The sequence below is a fragment of the Callospermophilus lateralis genome, chromosome 3 (assembly GCF_048772815.1).
Source record: "Callospermophilus lateralis isolate mCalLat2 chromosome 3, mCalLat2.hap1, whole genome shotgun sequence".
Lineage (NCBI taxonomy): Eukaryota > Metazoa > Chordata > Mammalia > Rodentia > Sciuridae > Callospermophilus > Callospermophilus lateralis.
Window position 1 is genome coordinate 160,512,060 of NC_135307.1, and position 19,896 is coordinate 160,531,955.

Sequence of the window (19,896 nt, forward strand, 5' to 3'; positions counted from 1 at the left end):
GAAACACTTAGAGATGGTAGTTTTTATTGACTGCTTTTTTTACTGCTGTAAAATACATACACATATGTACATACATGGAGATATGTATCACAAACTTTACCATTTTTACAATTTTAAGTATACAGATCAGTAGATTAAGTACATCCTTAGTATTGTGCAACCATTACTACCATCCATCTCCAGAACTTCTTCATCTTCCCAAACTGTAAACTCCTATTCCTTCCTCCCTGTACCAGTTTCTTATTGCGATCATTCTACTATTGATTCCTTATTTTCTCCTTAAGTATTAATCATAAATTCCTGTATATTTACAGGTACTTTAAAGAAAAAACAGGATGTATAGTATAGCAATTCTGAACCCAATTATTTTTCCTCTGAAGGTAGCTGTAGATAGAGGTTTTCTTGGATTGTTTTTGTTTGGTAACTTACCTGGTCTAAAGTATGTGAAATATATCTCCTCCATGATGAGCAGACTCAGGTCTCTTTTCATGGGTTTTTAAAATCTTGTTTTTATTTTTACTCTTAGCTTACCAGGAACTATTCTGATTTCACTGTACCTTAATTGGCAGCCAATGACTGGACAATCATTGTGTATAAATACTTTTGAGATAGACGGGTTTCCATTCTCTGCTAACAAACTGTATAGGTAGGGGATCAAGTTTACAGTACAATGGTTATAATTAGAAAGCGAAGTTGAAATTTTTCAGTTAAAATATTTTGGTCTGTCCAGTATTTTTTTCATCCTAACTTCACTGAGATTTTGATCTTCTATCTGTGAAATGAGAATAATAATAATATTTATCTACCAGGAATACTGATAGGATTAAAGTAGGTAATGTATATGCCATCCTTAGAATAGTGCCCTGCACAGAGCCAGCACCTGCCTAAAGGTTAGTTATTTTTAACATTCCTTAATCATCCATCCAACTGTTAGTTGATTGATAGGTACCTCATATATATCAGACTTTCCACAGTATCTGAGTATATAGGAAGTGAACAAAATAGATACTAGCCATGTCTTTGCAGAATCTATATCCTTTTTTTCTTTTTTAAATTTTTTTATTTGTTCGTTTTAGTTATGCATGGCAGTAGAATGTATTTTGACAAATCATACTTACATAGAGTATAACTCCCTATTTTTTTGTTTGTATATGATGTGCAGTTACACTGGTCATGTAGCAGAATCTACATTCTGATAGGTCAGAAAAAAGTCACTATGAAAACTTACTGACTCTGATGAGAAACACAACAGGGAGGATGGGAATGAAGATTACTAAATAAAGATTTTCTGATGACAGAACAGGGTGGTTGTACTAACAAAGATGTAGAATTATTCCTTGTTTAATAAATTTGACTAAGGAATTACATTTTTCCCAGTTATACTAGATATAAAACCTGGAACTCTGCAAAAATCTGTTTGCTCTATGTCCTGAAAAGCTGACCCTATAAACCTGGACATCATAACACATTTGTAATTTGAATTTGCTCAGCTTCTAGGACATGGCAGAGTTATTGGGTATTTAGGCAAGTGAGAGCTTTGTGCCCCTTGTATTTATTTCTGAGAGTTATTTTTTTTAAAAAAAAATTGCCAGAAATAACCCTATGATAGAAGCAGATGATACATTTTAGCTAAAAACTACTGATATATTGTGCATTTTTCAGACTTCCTATCTCTTTCTCCCAGCTGTTGGTAGCTGAGTCTACCAATGTTTTCCATGAATAAGTTTCATTCAACCCAACTCTCAAAACTAGTTTTGGAGGTACAAAACGAGGCCTCAACTCTTGAACCTGGAGTTTGACTTGGGTCACCTGGGGTCTGGATACTAAATAGAATAGGCTCCAGACTGTTGCCCAGTTCTTCCTTGATGAGAGAACTGGTCTTCCTGATACCCTCCAAGACAGCACCACTTGTTCCTTCTGTGCTCAATACCTTCTATTTGGTTTCTCTATCCTTGCTTCCTTTTCCAGGTCTGGTTGCCACTGAACATAAAATCTGTGGACTATCAGTTTTGATCTTGTTCCTCCCTGGTACCAAGTATGTGCCTGAGCAGGGAAATGCTGCTCTTTCTTAATCCTCTTCATGTACCTAGAGCTCACACAGTCCTGCCCTATAGTCGGTGTTAAGAATTCCTTCTTCTGGTCTGATAATGCTGCATGAAGTTGGAATACTGCATACTATAGTGCATAATTACTTTGTTCTCTAGCTATTTAAATGCTTGAAAGAATAATCTCATAGCATATTTCTATATAAAACAAGGAATTTGGGATCATTTGCAGATAATTAATATAGTTATTTATACTAGATATTAGAGAAATTCTATATTATATTAGATATTAAAGAAACTCTCCTCTACTACACACCGATATTTAAATTTCTGTTATCCAACAATTCTGGTTATTCCCCTTTATTTGGACATAGAATCCCATATTGTGCAATTATCCAGCACCTTTTATCTTTCAGGTTTAGGCCATAATAATAATAGTAGTAACTGCAGTAATAACCATTTATCTAACATTTTGTATTTGAAAAACACTTTACAATGAATAATTAGTTTTTCCAAGCTGATAAAGCTGTTAGTTATCATTATAATCATCTTTCCAGAGATGGAAAATAGTATGCAAAATAATGAATCTGTCATAACCCATAAAAAATGACTTTTGGCCAAAGACAGAGCTATAGTGAGAAGAAATCAAGTAAACCAAAGAGACCTTCTCAGTGGTGCTCTCTGTAGTTTAACAATACCTGTGACTGAACGCCCAGAATCTTCTTGGATTTGTTCTAATTGATAGTGGCCAGATTCATTCTTCCCAATACCTACTGTGTTTCTCCAGTTTGGGGGTAAATGAAGGTGGTTCCAAAGAATGGAAAAAGATTCTTAACAGTACCAAACCTGAGAAGATTATAAAAGTGGATCCTAAAGAAATTTTACCACTGTCGATTACTATGGAGCCACATTAGATACAATAAAGAAAACTATAGTCTACCATAAAATGAAGGATTATAATCTAGTGATACCAGATCACAATAAAATTAACTGCACTATTTTGTTAGAACTTGTTTTTACTACTGTGCACTCAAGGTCATATTCAGAAACTCTTCAGAAATAATAAATATATATTTAAAACAGAAATTCAACAAACTTCTCTTTTTCATAGTTTTGAAAAGATTTTACACTTAATAGATAACCTACACGAACATTATGCTATAGCTATTAAATAATTAGGAAAATATATAGACACATCTGGTACCTTTTAGAATACTTCCTAATTTTAAACCATTTGTTTTTAAATATGAATCTGTATTTCCAAGCATTTAAGTCACATGAAGCTAGTCAAACATTTTTGGAGAGTTTATAAAACTACTGATTTTTACAAGGAATTTTTATATCTGAAAAGAGGGCTTACATTTTATTTTATAGTTTTGCAATTTTTAATTCCTATCTTTGAGCATGATTTACTAATCTAAACACTTTCTGAAGGAATGACTTAACCTTTAGATTTTTTAAAAAAATGTTAACTATGAAATAAACATACAAAAATAATATAAAGCAATATTTCCAATTATAAAACTAATTTAAAATGAAAATTCTAAAATTAAAAAGCAAAATGGAAATAGATAAATGAGTACCCAGCTGAGGGAATAAACACACAATTTTTTATAAGGCTGAAAAAGAATGGAAACCTATACTAAAATAAAACATATATGTATATAAGTACTATGGTGTCAATGAAAAATCCCTTCTAATATGTAGAAGTCAAATTATTAATAAATTAAAATCAAACTGTCAAGAAAGCTGTTACTGATTAAATATCTGATAACATGAATAAAACAACTGTCTATCTCCATGACATCTATGGAATACAAATTCTCTGTATTTCGTTTCCCCAGCTCTACAAACATATATTGTTCTCTGTATTTCCCATGTAAAGAAAGTATATTAAAAGAAAATTATGAGGTTGTGGCTATATAAACCCCTCAAACACAAAATGTAGTACAATGAATAAGTAATTACTGTACAAATATGCACATGGTCCTCAGGTCACCTTCTATAAACATATTGTAAAGTTTTGGGTTTTTTTCATTTAGAAATCACTCAAAGATAAAGAGATTAACTTTCCAAAGCAAATGAGACAAAACCAAAATATCCAAACATGCTGAGAATCCTAAATGAAAGACAGTGACAGCTCAAAGTTATAAAATATTTTATTCACCATCTAAAAGCAGCCAGCATTTTCCAGATGAATGAGAAATCCCCTGGCCTCAGGAAATTTATGCCCTAATTGGAGAACATACCCTTCTAGTGTGAATCAGTTCTGGCTACAATGAAAAAGGACATCTTATCTACACAGGGCTGCCACCTCAATAGGGTTTTTAGATGGGGAATTTCACTTGGGAGGGGGAGTGGGTACACAGAGCAAACATGATGAACTATCTTAAAATTTAACTTCAGGGGCTGGGGATGTGGCTCAAGCAGTAGCGCGCTCGCCTGGCACGCGCAGGGCGCTGGGTTCGATCCTTAGCACCACATAAAAATAAAATAAAGATGTTGTGTCCACTGAAAACTAAAAAATAATAATAATAATAATTTAACTTCAGGATAGAGGGCTCATATAAACCAAAGTTAGAGAGGGAATAAACAAGGCATGTCCTTGAAATGTCTATGACAATTAAGGCAGATTGGCTTGGATTTTTGACACCCCACGACCCCAACTTCCTCCAGCACTAAAGGCACCTGGAAGGTTCACTGACAAATGGCAGGCAATAGTAGAGCACCCAGGGCTAGGTCAAACTTCTAAGAATATGTGGAATGAGAAGAGAAACTAGAAATTTAACTATTTTAGGTAGCTTCTGAGATGGCTATGAGACTGATGTGCAGGTGAGGGAATCAGAGAAAAAGCAAGGCAGGGAGGTTGTATTGGCGATGACCACCAGACTGCCCAGGTGGCCCCAATGGAGTTTGCTGCACCAGCACGAGTTTCCATCTTCAGCCGTGCCCTGACACTTTTACCCCACTTTAAGGGGCATTCCTAGACTGTTAAAGGAAACTGCTTAGCCAACTTCTGCATGTGACAGAAAAATAGTGAGGCGGCTGGCTAAGGCACAGCAAAATATCTACTCAAAGAGTAGGAACTACATCTGACTGAGTCCTTTCCTTCTGCTCCTTGAAATATGCTACTCAGCTTCAGAATGCCCCTCTTCTGGGAAGGCTTCCCTGAACACTCCAAGACATCCTTGCCTCTGTTTAATTTCCCTAGCATGAAGAACCTCTTTTGTTTTTCCATATTTCATGTGTAGATTAATACTTACACCTCTGATTACACCAAGTTCTAAGACTCTTTGCTACCTCAATGTCAAGACCGATTACACAAGAGGTAGGAGGGAAGACGGGAGGTAGGAGAAGAGAACAAATGCAGGTTGGTTGATTGTCAGAGCTGTCCTGGCTGGTCTCTGCATCCCCACTTCCCTCTCCTTCCTCACATCTGTGTCTCCTGATCTTCTCTAGCAGACCAAACTACCTGCAGTGCCCAGGATTAATCCCACTTGAGGCAGGCAAGATTAAAACCTTATTTTCTGTAATTTAGCAGCAGACCCCTTCCTGCAGTTCCTGCTCCCTGCTTGAGCAAAAAGACCATAGGTCCTGGGTTTTTCTTGCCATTGCTGCTCTTTCAGGCCTGAGAGACCATTGCTATTCCCCAGGCCCATGGCTAGGACCCCTCTACCAGCTGAGCATAAGCCAGTTGGTTAAATCACTACCAGCTATGGTTGACCAACTCTCCTAAGGGGCAAGCCCCACACTGTCACCCCCTGTTAAGTTTTCTTAGTCCCTCACTACTGGGTATTATCCTAGATTACCCCAGCATTCCTGAGACCTGGCCACATGTGGAGGCTTAACAAGAGTAAAACACAGGATCACTGTAGGGACTTTGAGCAATGGAATGATATATGCCCAGGAAAAACCACTCTGCATGTGGAGGGGGAGAGGGTGCTCCATTGTGCATGTGAATATTTAAGAAGTAATTTATACAAACTTTCTCTTTAAACACATTCAAAAGTCATTTAAATTTATATTTCTCTTCATGTTACGAATTCTGGGTAGTAACTTAGATTTTTGTGAAAAGGGTACTTTTCAAAAACACTATTCTACCTTCTAAAGAAGGGTTTCGATTGGTGCTAAGGTATTATTTTAATTCAGATCCATGCCAGGAGAATCCTTGGAACACTTGAGAGAATGTAGGAATTATAATTACTCTGAAAATTCAGCTGAGCAGGAATCATGACTGGCCATAGTGAAAAGATAGCATTTATTGCCAAACTGATAATCAATACCTACCCAAGTAGTTAGGCAATATTTGTTGAATGAATGAATGATGAATGTATACACATACACATATCTGTAGAAGTAGAAATTGAGTGGGTGGAGAAACACGGACAATATCAATAGTGTGACAGCAAATAGATTATGATTTCACTCCTCTTCAAGCATGCATTTTGCTACCTCACACAAGCTGTATTAATGTACGAATAGATATCAGTAAAAACAAGCATTAGGAATTCTCTCTGCAAGTACAATTGTCCAGAGGAGTAGCTTCTGACCTGAGATCGCTTAACTGCTTCCGTCGTCCCTCCCTTTCCGTTACTGATTACCTCTTGTGCACAGGACAGCAAAAACTTTCTGAAGAGATGAGGGTCCATTGGTATATGTCCTGCTTTCATTTTAGAGAGATGGCTTTCCATACATTCCATCTAAGGCTGAGAGTTCATTTTCATTTAGCAGTACTCACTGTATTCCTTTACTCTTACAATTGTAAAAATTAATCTGCCACAGTATCACCTTAGGGATAAGGTATAGAAATACAGTATTGATACAAATATATGTTTCATACAGATAGGGTTTTTATCGATTCTTTGTAGATTATATAGGTTTTAATTGTATATGTGTATGTATTTTTTGTTATTTTTATATATACATGACAGATGAATATATTTTGACATATATATGTATAAGTCTACATATATATGGTTAAAATGGTAATCATAAAAAATCATGCGTACAAAAAGCCAGTGTTAATTTGCATGCTGTCAGGAACTGCCACTTTAAATGTGTAACATTATGCCTCCTGCTTTGACAGATTAGAGGAGGGAGCATATCCCATGAACAATTGTTCTACTTAGGTTCAGTCAACAGATTCTGGTTTTATGCTACCTATTGCATAAAAAAAAGATTAAAAAAAAAATAATCTAAAGTAAGAATTTGTAAATTTACTTCTTGTTATTCAATGATCTAAAAGGAATTGAGGAATTACCTCTTTAATTATTTTTCCCCTAATTTGCTTCTTTATATAATTTAGGGATTTCTAGAATGATTTCTTTATTATATATGCTAAAAGTACCATCTTCACAGGACATTGTGCATGTAAAACATCCTTATTATAGATCGTGAACATGCATTTAAAATGCAATGGTTTCTAAAACTAAACCTCAAATACACACAAAAAAGGTATATGAACCTGGACAGCAATCCAAATGTGCCAAAGACCATGCCATTACATGTACTTTCAAATTATCAATAGAAATGAGACTTGTAAAAATAGAACAAAGGAAAGCACCACCACATCTCAACTGCATGTTTTCTCGTCCTCTCATTCATTTTTCCTTGAGTCAACAGAGTTCCCTGACTATCTATGGAAAAGATAAGACTGAAGAGCAGAGATATATTAAAATTCACAGAGCAAAACCAAAGAGCCCTGGAGTGGGAGTCAGGAAAACTGTCTTCTCAAACACTGCCCTTTAAAAGCTGTGTTATCATAAAGAAGTACCAAAATATCCCTAATATCACTAAAATAATCCTACTAATAATAAATAACAATGCTGTGGCAAAGAGATCACCATGTATTTACCTTCTTAAACTCATACATGCATGAAAATCAATTTCAGTTCCTGATCACCCTTTACCCTATCCCTTTTCCCTCTCATACTCCCCCCTCCCGTTCTCTCTCCTCTACTCTACTAGACTTCCTTTTGCTTATCTATTAATTTGTATATGATTGGTTCTTTATGTAATATTATCCTTCCCTCCCCCTTTCCTTTTTTTTTTACTCTGGCTTTCACATGAGAGAAAACATTCAACCTTTGAGTTTCTGAGTTTGGCTCATTTCACCTAGCATGATATTTCCATTTCCATCCATTTACTAGCAAATGCCATAATTTCATCCTTTTTAACGGCTGAGTAGAACTCCATCACATATACCACAATTTATTAATCCATTTTATTTATGTGTATGTGTGTGTATGTCACAATTTCTTAATCCATTCATTTATTGACGGGCATCTGGGTTGACTCTATAATTTAGCTATTGTGACTTGTGCTGCTATAAATATTGATGTGGCTGTGTTGTTATAGGGCAGATTTTAGATCTTTGGGGGAAATACCCAGGAGTGGGATAACAGGGTCATATGGTAGTTCCACCCCTAGTTTTTTGAAGGATCTCTAAGGTGCTTTCCAGAGTGGTTGTTCTAGCTTACAGTCCCACCAACAAGGTACAAGTGTTCCTTTCTCTCCACAACCTCACTAGCATGTATTGTTGTTTTTATTCTTGATCACTGCCGTTCTGACTGGATTGAGATGAATCTTAGTGTGGTTTTGATTTGTATCTCCCTGGTCGACTGAGATGTTGAACATATTTTCATGTATTTGTTGGCCCTCTGTGTTTCTTCTTTTGAGAAATTTCTGTTTAATTCTTTTGCCCATTTATTAATTGGTTATTTGTTGTTGACGGTGGTAGTAATGGTATTAAGTTTTTTGAGTTCATTGTATATTTCTGGATATTAATCCCCTATTGGAGGGCGGGATACCTGGCCAAGATTTTCCCCTGTTCTGTAGTTTCTCAGCATCACGCTCTTAATCATTTCCTTTGCTGTGCAGAAGCTGTTCCGTTTAAAGACATTTCACTTATTGATTCTTGGTTTCATTTCTTGCACTTTGGGGGTCTTCTTAAGGAAGTCAGTGTTAGCACCTATATGATGGAGTGTTGACCCTATGTTTTCTTCCAGCAGTTGTAAAGTTTCTAGTAAAATTCCTAAGTAAGTCTTTGATCCATTTCAGTTTGATATTTGTGCAGGTGAGAGATAGGGATTTATTTCATGTTTCTACAGATAGCTATCCAGTGTTCCCAGCACCAGTTGTTAAAAAGGCTGTCTCTTCTCCAAGATTTATTTCAGTATCTTTACCAAATATTAGACAACTATAGGTTTACGGATTTGCCTCTGTGTCTTCTATTCCATTCTATTGATCTTCATGTCAATTTTGATGCCAATACATGCTGTTTTTATTACTAAAGCTCTATAGTATAATTTCAGATCATGTAAAGTGATGCCTCCTAATTCACTTATCTTGCTTAGTATTGCTTTGGCTATTCTGGGGCTCTTATTTTTCCAAATGAATTTAACAATTGTTTGTTTTAGTTATTTTTCTAATTCTGTGAAGAATATCTTTTTTTTTCATGAGGATCTTTCTTAGAGTCAAAAACCACATTGCAGGGATGAATATGAAATTTCAGGGAAATATGCTTAAAGAAACTGACTCACCTTTGGTAGCACACTTTACTATATTTTGCCTTTTCTGCTCTACCTAACCTGAACTATATTTATGATGGCTAGAGTGCCAGCAGCCTTCATGAACCCTGAGGTAGGGAAGCTACTTACTAGGAGGGAAGAACAGAAAAGAGCTTAAGTCCTTGATGACACCACGGAATTACGATAGAACCAGTCTAGTCTACGTCTGCCATACTTTTACAAATATTTTAAAATATATTTCTGTCTTCTTCAAGCTACAATATTTTGGGTTTTGTTTCCATTATGAGACGCTAATGTAGTTTTAACTAATATATAAAGTCACTTTTTGGAAATAGTCAAAAGTAATGAATGAAATGTGTGGCTAATTTGTCTGCTGTCGTAACTTGATTAATATATTTATGTAGACACAATTTCAACTTTCTTTATGCTAGTAAGAGTATTATTCAGGTTTCATAAAATATTAATATGTCTTATAAGAAAATTATCACTATGGGCAATTTATTTTAGTAATGTCTTCTTCACATATTGTGATTTAAAAGGAAAAAATTACTGGGAATCTAACTCCTAAGGAAAATTTTTCTTTCTAATGCCCCCAAAATAAAATAAGATATATATGAAAAATCCTATAGATTTATATATTGTAAAATAATTCCGGGTAGAAGAAAAGAAATACATTTACTAATCCCTTACTTATTCTACTACATACCAGAAAGGTTTGCTTAGTCTCCATAATAGGCATTTTAGGTAGTTAGTATTGCTCTCATTTTTTAAAGTACAGGCTCATGGATACTAAGTTAACTTTTATCATCTTCACATAATAATTCTAATTTTAAATCCCATATTCTTTTCATAATACTTTACTATAGAACATACACAGATATGTGATAATATGAAGACACTTTAATAACAGTTTAAACTATTTTCTATTATTACTTTTTCTTTTTAAATTAATTAATTAATTAATTCTTACATACATCACAATAGAGGAGTGCATTACATTCATATTTTTTTGCATTGCCATTCTTTTTTTTTATTGGTTGTTCAAAACATTACAAAGCTCATGACATATCATCTTTCATACATTTGATTCAACTGGGTTATGAACTTCCATCTTTACCCCAAATACAAATTGCAGAATCACATCGGTTACACATCCACATTTTTACATAATGCCATATTAATGACTATTGTATTCTGCTACCTTTCCTATCCCCTACTATCCCCCTCCCCTCCCCTCCCATCTTCCCTCTCTACCTCATCTGCTGTTGTTCAATTCTCTCCCTTGTTTTTTCCTCCCCTTTCCCCTCACAACCTCTTATACGTAATTTTGTGTGACATTGAGGGTCTCCTCCCATTTCCTTACAATTTCCCTTCTCTCTCCCTTTCCCTCCCACCACTTGTCTCTGTTTAATGTTAATCTTTTCCTCATGCTCTTCCTCCCTGCTCTGTTCTTAGTTGCTCTCCTTATATCAAAGAAGACATTTGGCATTTGTTTTTAAGGATTGCAATTCTTAATACACCTTTATACTACAATTTATCAAATCACTGTTTGTATATAAGGTATGTTGACACCAAATCCATATCTTCATACATGAATTTTGTATAATGATGACCATCACCTTCCACTATCCTTGCTATTCCCATTCTCCCTCCTTTTCCCTCCCACCCCTATTCCCTATCTAGAGCTAATCTTCCTCCCTTGCTCTCCCTCCCAACCCCATTTTGAATCAACCCCCTTATATCATAGAAGACATTCGGCATTTGTTTTTTTGGAATTGGCTAACTTCACTTAGCATAATCTTTTCTAATGCCATCCATTTCCCTGCAAATGCCATGATCTTATTATTTTTTAGTGCTGCATAATATTCCATAGTGTATAAATGCCACATTTTTTTTTTTATCCATTCATCCACTGAAGGACATCTAGGTTGGCTCCACAGTTTAGCTATTGTGAATTGTGCTGCTATAAACATTGATGTGGCTGTGTCCCTGTAGTGTGCTGTTTTTAGGTCCTTTGGGTTTAGTCCAAGAAGAGGAATAGCTGGATCAAATGGTGGTTCCATTCCCAGATTTCCAAGGAATCTCCATATTGCTTTCCATATTGGCTGCACTAATTTGCAGTCCCACCAGCAGTGAATAAATGTACCTTTTCCCCTGCATCCTCGCCAACACTTGCTGTTATTTGTCTTCATACCTTTTAAAAAATCAACTGATTTTACATAGGAAAAATAATTAAATTTTAATCCCCCAATAAAAATTACATTGAAGCTTTCTGTTTAAGGCCAGAATTTTTTTGAAAGTTTTTCACAATTCAGTGGTACCTACCACTGAATTCAGGTTCAACCCTGAACATGAACAGAGAAAGCAAGAGCAAAACAGGGAGGAAGAGAGAGAAGGAGAGGGAGAGAGAGGTCCAAACTATTTATATATGAAAACTATTTATATATGAAAAGGACCCAATTTTTAAAATATAATTTTATATTATTATATTTATATTTTTATATTTGTTATTTTACATATATATGATATAGTAGGGGATAAAATTATATGAATTTATGTATTGGAGCTATGAAAACCTTCATATTCCTAACCTAGAAATGAAAATACAATTACTTACAAAATTTTTGTATCAAAAAATTCCCAGTACAAGAATCCCTTCCTCCTCTCACTTTTATCACTTTCTCTTTTTCCTCTAAATAAGCATGAAAATAAAGCTAAGTGTTAATATTAATTTCTTTTTTATTTTTCAAAGTAAATAGATGATATATTAAGCTCTCAGAAACAAAGTCATGAAAAGCAAAAGAAAGTCAATATGATGAAAAAAGAAACAAGTCTCCAAATTTACCATTGTTTTAGAATACATACTAGAAGTGACTCTGTCATCTACTATGCATGTGTTCATGTCAATAGACTATAGCTTTTATACTGCATGCCAAAGGTAGAATTACAAAGTTTAACAAGAAGAAAAATTGTCTCCCTCATATTTTAAGTCAGTTCAAATAATGTTAAGGCCAACTGAAGCTATTTCTATAATGAACTATTTTCTGTAATAGTACTATCTTTGTAGTTGACAATTACAGCAAAATTAACTTTCTTTAAAGTATCACAGAACTTACTAAACATCTTATCATTGGTATAGTAAAAAGGTATTTTAAATTAAATGATAGTCAGGACTTACCACCACCTCCTCCAAGAAGACTGGCGTTTGCTGTTTAAAACAAAACAAAACAAAAGACATTTAAATATATATATATATAATTATAATATGTATGTACTTATATACAAAATATCATATGCCAGACTAGTTCAAGAAAAAACTAGTAATTGTCATGTGTCTTAGAAAAATACATATACACAAAATATGTACTTTCATATAAAGACAGTAAAACTAAGAATTAAAATATTTCACTATTTTGCCTCTTTTTCATCTTAAAAGGGCTATTTTTATAATGCACTTACTTCTAATAAAATTAAGTACACATTGAGATACTTTTATTCTTCCTCTGTATCTAAATTAATCTTCTGAGTTTTCCATTTTATCAAGTAGAGATAGTACAACGTTATTTAGGCAATTTCAGTGGTTTCAAAGGACAATGTAACAAGAAAGTGTAACGATATTTTTCATTAATTTAACACCATAAAACAAATCTCAAGGCATTCTGTAGTAAGAAATAAAGTTAAATAGTAACACGTTCATTACTTTTTGTATAATTTTTTTTTACTTGGAGAAAATGAATATTAAACAATTTTGTTCAATTTCTCACCCATTTATACATTCATTCATCCCGCATATTTATATATGCCAAATAAGCAAAAGAAAAATTCCATTTGGATTTCATTTAAGAGTTAAATTTTTGGCAAGTTTCATTGCAAGTTTTTGCTGCAGTATTAGACAACATTATGCCTAAACATTATAACCAGAAAACGTACTTCAATGCAAATTGTACTATGTATGCTTTATTCCACAGAATTCTTGTGTATCACAAGCATTATTTCATGCAATTAGAAAAAAAAAAAAAAGTCCTGCATTAGTATTAGGAAAGTAGGTTGCAATCACCATCCCCTTTTTGTGGAGAAAACTGAGTTAACAAAAGATTAAATAAATCATTTAGGAAAGAGGAGTGAAAGTCTTTTACTTAAATTTTTATGTGCTTTCCACAGACCATACATGGCCATAATTGAGAAGGAGTAAATATCCACGTTAATGATCCAATAAATAGATAATGGATCATGTGAAGAACCAACGCCCATGTTCATAGCTCCATGAGGTTAACTATGTGATGGCTTGCTGATTATTATAACACTAAAGAGAATATCATAAAAATGCACGGAGGGCAAATGCCCTTGAAGATCTTTTTAATATGTCAATATTAGAGCATCAGAATTTATCTCCTATGATCTTCCAAGTACAGGGTTGGCTAGTTGCTGCTCGTTCCTTCCCCTTAGTGTTTTTGTCTCCAACAAAGACAGTAGCACTGCCATTAATCAGAAAAAAATCACTACTGATGTCATAAAATCATGTGCCATCCTATTACTCAGGTCTCCAAATCCCTCTGCCTTCACAATGAAAGTATGTAGTATTTACACAAACATTAGCCAGAATTTGACATCCAGTTGCAAATCTGGCTTTGTAACTGCTGAAGTGCTAGTCTGCTGAAGCAGCTCATTGGCAGATATTGAGGATTCTAATTGGTCTCAGGCCCTTTCGTGGATGAAGGAAATTTCATAATCAAGGCATGTCTCTTGGCTAATCCAAACATTTTCTAAAATCATAGCTACATGCATTTATAAAACCACATGGTATTTCACACACCTGCTGATTTTTTATTTTCATATTTGATGGATAACTACTTCCCTAACTATGGGTTTTCCAGATCCCTGAGGCTCCATCTGTTGCCCTCCAATATTCACATATTCATTCATAAGAAAAAACATATTTTCAGTAACAAACAAAAATACATAGTAGCTCTTCACTCAAAGTATCACGCCCAGGAGCACAATAACACAATATAGTCTATATTCATCTTATGTTTTCCTTAATAAAGGTGGAGTTTCTCTGAGTTGAGAGCACAGCCCAAGACCCATCTGTTTAACCAGGCACTTGTCCAATGGATGTGGGTGGATGAGTGGGAGTAGGTGTGGGAACTAGAATTCCAGTCCTGGCCAACCATCAAGTCAGTTTATGTTAAATGTATGTTCATGTCTAGATAAGCCTATCTGTAAATTTTAACATTTCCATAGAACTATTTTTTTTTAATCATGGCATTCCATCCACATGGTATACAATCACTTAAGAAATTTCATGTTCATCACCACTGATGCAACAAAATCTTAATCTAAGATGCCCAATCATATTTAGATCTGTTTCAATAATTAGAAAACTAACAATAATTTGTTCAAAGAAACCATCAAATATAAATCTATTTTATCAATTTATGTTCTCTACATTTTTTAAAAATTTGACTATATTAGCTAACAGTCCAGGTAATTTTTTTTTGTAAAAATGACAAAAATAGGCCAATAAGAGTAAACAGAGTAAAGTTTATTGTAACTTCGAATATTACTTTGTTTCCACAAAGCACAACAATAAGTGATTATTGGTCAAATGAATTAATATGTCTTTAATTTTATGGTAGTGAAAATGACTTCTGTGTATCTATAACTAATTTTCATTTAATTTCTACTCAATTATTTCTAATAAATTAAGATATTTCCAGATCAGATTTTAAGTTCCCTGAAGACAAGGTATAAGTTTAATATCAGTTCAGTCTACATCTAATAAATTCTTGACATATTTTAAAAATATGAGATAATTGGTGGTTTTAGTCAATTCTTTTTTATGTAAAAGATACTTATTTACTGAAGTGTATGAAAAGGACAAACTTTGGATTTTTATGCATAAGAGCATTTTAAAAATTTTGAAGTTTATTCTAGGTGCTTAGTGATTAAGAATGTATGAAATATGTTTATGTCCCTATGTAAATTTCTTGCTAGAGAAATAATGAACATGCTTTGTGTTATTCCTGGAGTTTAACAGACAAAGGCAAAGGAGAAAAGGAAGAAATAAAACCGGAAATTTCTGAGCATAATGCCACTGCTTCTGAAATGAGATTTTAAAATCTCTTCTCTGAGCATGCTTATTAACCAACAATTTTGAATTCATATTCTCTGAAATAAAATGCCCCTGTAATTACCAGAAGGATAAAATCAAGTTAAAGTAATTGTCTCAAAGATTGATTCAATGCAAAAATTAAAACAAGCCATTGCAAGTTAGTGAATGTGAGTATTGTTTTCCCTCCCTCTGCCCAAAGTAACTTAACTCAATGAGACAAATTTCACTATCGAAACAATGAAAACAACACTGAATATAAAATAGGAAAAAGGTAATCTGAAGCTAATCTCATAGAGGTAAATATGGAGAATTTATCCAATACACTAAACAAATGCTTAAATTTAAAAGCTTATATGGATTTTTTCTTTCATTTAAAACCAGTTTTAAAGGTTTTAATTAAAATAGTCAAATTTCCATAGGCATAAATATTTACAGTTAAGGCTAAAAAATCTAAATATAATGTAGGAAGCTCTTTTTTGGCATAATTAGCATAAATAAAAAATTATTGTGACAATTACCAATGGCATATTATTTTGTTTTTCTCAAAATACAGATAAAATGTTACACTACCATTTTTCTAAAATAATCTTAAATGACTCTCTATATATGTATTTTCTTTAGAATAAGATTATTTAAAAATTAAAAATAAAAAGAAAGTAAAATAGCTCATATCAAATTATGGATCAAAATCATGAAAAATAAAATCATCATATACTACAAATAATCATACCCTACTAGAAATTCCTAAATGGAATGCAACATAATATCAATAACGCAAGACAAAACTATAATGTGCCCTTCTAGAACAAAATTATAAACAGAGAGCCATGTGACCTATATGCTAATTCTACTTTGGTTGCTATATAGCTTGGTGATTTGAGCATGACATCTTTAATGGTCTTATTTATCTCCTTCCACCAGAAAATGCAGAATCAATCGGTAATTGCAAACAGGTTTCAAACAATTCTGATTCGTTAATTAGCAGAAACTACTCTAATTTGAGAAAAATTCTGAGGCACAATCTATACTCAATAGAAAAGAGCAGCATGATCAATTAATAATGTGAGTCATGGTGAGCGCGGGCTAGGGAATATTAAAATGGCAGCACATTTCCATATATTTGTGTCTCTGGATCGGATGTCTTTTCTTAGGATTGACAGTTTTTGAGGCAAATGAAATTCTATTCAATAATCTTAAAAAGAAAAAAGAAAACTGCTAACATATGATGTGCCAGCACTATTCTTTGACATTCTTAAGTTTTTTCAGCTCATGTGTCTGAAATAATCCAGTGTAAAATAATCTAGAGCTGAGAGACTATGAGTCAAACTGGCTTGATAGAGGTTTGAAATAACTTTTTATTCTACTTTCCCTGTAATGTCTGTTATCTCCACAGTAATTATTTGTCTTCCCACTTTGTTTCCGCTTCACCCAAGACTATCTTGTCAAACAAGCAACACTCTGAGAAACTAGTCTTTAAACATCGATTAAAACTGTTTGTGCAGAGCTTTTGTTTGCTTTCCATCATAATAAATAAAATTATACTTGCTTTCATACTAAAAGAATTCTGACCACTTAGCTCCATTTATTTATTCTACTGTCTTTTTGTAATAGAGCACATGGGATGTCAAAATTATTGCTGGCAACAACTTTCCCAGGAGCTCTACTGAAAATACTAATTTTCATTCACAACATGTTATCCCAAGAGATACGAAAGCTGAAATATCGCCCTTTAGAATATCACACAGTAAGCTCTAAAACTCTAAGTAGTAAGTGCTAAAACATCAAAGTTTAAAATCCCAAGTATGTGGGTGACCTAGAACCACTTCACGTAGAGAACAACCATCTCAATTGACAGCTGTAGAAATACAATCTACATAGACAAATACCTCCGTCAGTTTGGCAAAAGCTCATTGTTCATGCTTACTAGATTTACACCTTCCAGACAAAATCAACAGAATGCCAGAGGTTTGGGCTAATGGTATAATTTTCTGCTTTGAAGATGACAAAGACAAAATTAAGAATGGATTTAACTGTTTAACATGTAGAAATCAGGCATAAACACATGATTAATACTTTGCATTTCATGCTTACTGTAGAATCTAAAGGAACCATTGATTAAATGGGTTTCGTGTGGTTTTCTATAAACTGTAACTCACTATGAAGCCAAAAAAAAAAAAAAAAAAGAACACAGTGATGCCTACTGTTGACAAATGCATTCCTGAAAATGCATCAGGAATTGGAATACTCAGTTGAGATTATTAACAAATATAAAGAGAAATTCTCTGATTGAAATACAAGGGAGGAGCAAAATCTGCCTATGATTTGCTAACCTTGCTTCACCCGCTTGATTTTGGGTGCTCAGTGATTTCTAGGAATACTTATTTGGCCCAAAAACTTCATTTTACAAAAAGAAAAAATTAAAGAAGATGAAAGATATTAAGTAATTAGTCTAGGATCAGACACAACAGAAGAACCAACTATAAAATAGTACCAATCTGATGTTTAACAATACCTTCTTCTTAACTTCTAAATATGTATGTGTGAGCATGTGTGTTATCACATCCACAAATTGCAGAACACAAGTGTGTGGAGTACACTAAATATCACTCTACTGAATATCACCTAAGTGAATTATTAGAAGGAAAACTAAAGCACAAAGAAGCAGTTCCTAAAGTTCCTCAATGCAATACAGCTAATACAAAATCACAGAAATCAGCATATCCTTTTATATACAAATATTGTCCTTCTTGGATCAATTGTAATTTTGATAATGATAATACTGGCTCAGTTACAAAAATGGGATTACTTGCATAACCCAATCTAGGACTTTCCCAAGAGCGAACAAGCATGTCTAAATAGGAGGAAAAATGAGTCCCAATGTATATTAGCTTTGTGATTAAAATGATACAAGAAACTTAAACATCAGTTTTAACTTGTCTTTGACAAGAAAGATTTTTGAATGAAAACCAATTTTCAATTAGGAAAACGGAAGTGGTGCTTATTTGAGGGAATATAATACACTTTTAGCCTGATTAAAATATAAGCCTGAACATGAAATCTTATACACATACTTCTTGGGGACACTGGCTAATTTATTTGAATAAAACCAGACCGAACTTTAAAAAAAAAAAATGTTTACCTAGTTCCCTTGTTTCATCTTTCCTATAATATTACAGAATCTTCATTTGTCTCAACAATGAAATAGCAAGTGATATAGTTTAAAAGGTTTATTTTAGATTACACCATACTTTAAATGTACAAGCAAAAAGAGTTAGGCATAGTGAATAGATGGGAAGATTAAAACACAAAAAACCTCAAAAGAAAAGTATTTGAGGATAATTGAAATGCATGAGATGGCTCCCTTGAGAATAATTATGAAGCTGTAAAATCCATGAAAGCAGAGGTCACGTTTGTTGGATCAACTGTACCACATATGATTCTTGGCACAGAGTAGGTGCTGTTGAAGTATTTGCTAAATGCCTAATAAAAGAATGAATGGAAGACAAAGTAATGGGAGAGAGGGGAAGGGAAAGGAATAATACTGGGACAAATGAGAGGGCTACAATAATAGTTAATGACTCCTTCACTATTTTGTACCCAAATGAGGCTGTGCCAGGACAGAGCTCATCAAATCTTGATTCAAACTAACCTTCAGAAAGTTCCTTAAAGTGCAATTGATTATCCAATCTCTTAGAGTCTGTTTCTTGGTCAGAAATTTGGTAAAATAATGGTCATGGTATATGTTAGCAGAGAGAAGTAAAAGCAATAACTTATGTGACTGCAACCCACAGCATCTGGCACATGCTGAGGCTCAGTGAACATCAGCTCCCCATTCCATCACTTTGATTACCAGACTGCTTCTGGCAATCATGCTAGAAGTTGTCAGAAAACCCCCTACACTGAAACATTCACACTTAGCTTAAATTTTACACTATGTGGGGTTGAGGCCGTGTTCATCCTGGAGAATTACAATCCTCTAACCACACAGTTATCCTAGTCCATGGCCTCATTGAAGTTTGCAGAAACTAGGATTTCTGCACAAAGAGCGAGGAACAAGATCATTTTCAGATTATAGTTTGAAGTTCTGTCTTTGGGCTTAGAAAACAATTCTATCAGCCTGTAAAGAGAATAGGTACAATATTTTTCATATTATAACTAGGTTTTGTTGTTGTTGTTGTTTGTTTGGTGGGTTTTTTTTGTTTTTTTTTTT

The 19,896-nt window shown here is 33.8% G+C and overlaps 1 protein-coding gene and 1 pseudogene across 1 annotated transcript in view; one reads left to right on the top strand and one right to left on the bottom strand.

The window, feature by feature from the left end:
* Macrod2 (mono-ADP ribosylhydrolase 2) overlaps nt 1-19,896 on the bottom strand; it is a 1,899,209-nt gene that overhangs the window by 1,428,318 nt on the left and 450,995 nt on the right. Inside the window, exon 4 of the mRNA XM_076849439.2 lies at nt 12,753-12,782. Within this exon, the coding sequence (XP_076705554.1) occupies nt 12,753-12,782 (30 nt within the window). The remainder of the gene's footprint in view (nt 1-12,752; nt 12,783-19,896) is intronic.
* The window catches only part of LOC143393510 (VIP36-like protein pseudogene), a 36,689-nt pseudogene continuing 34,169 nt past the window's right edge, over nt 17,377-19,896 (top strand).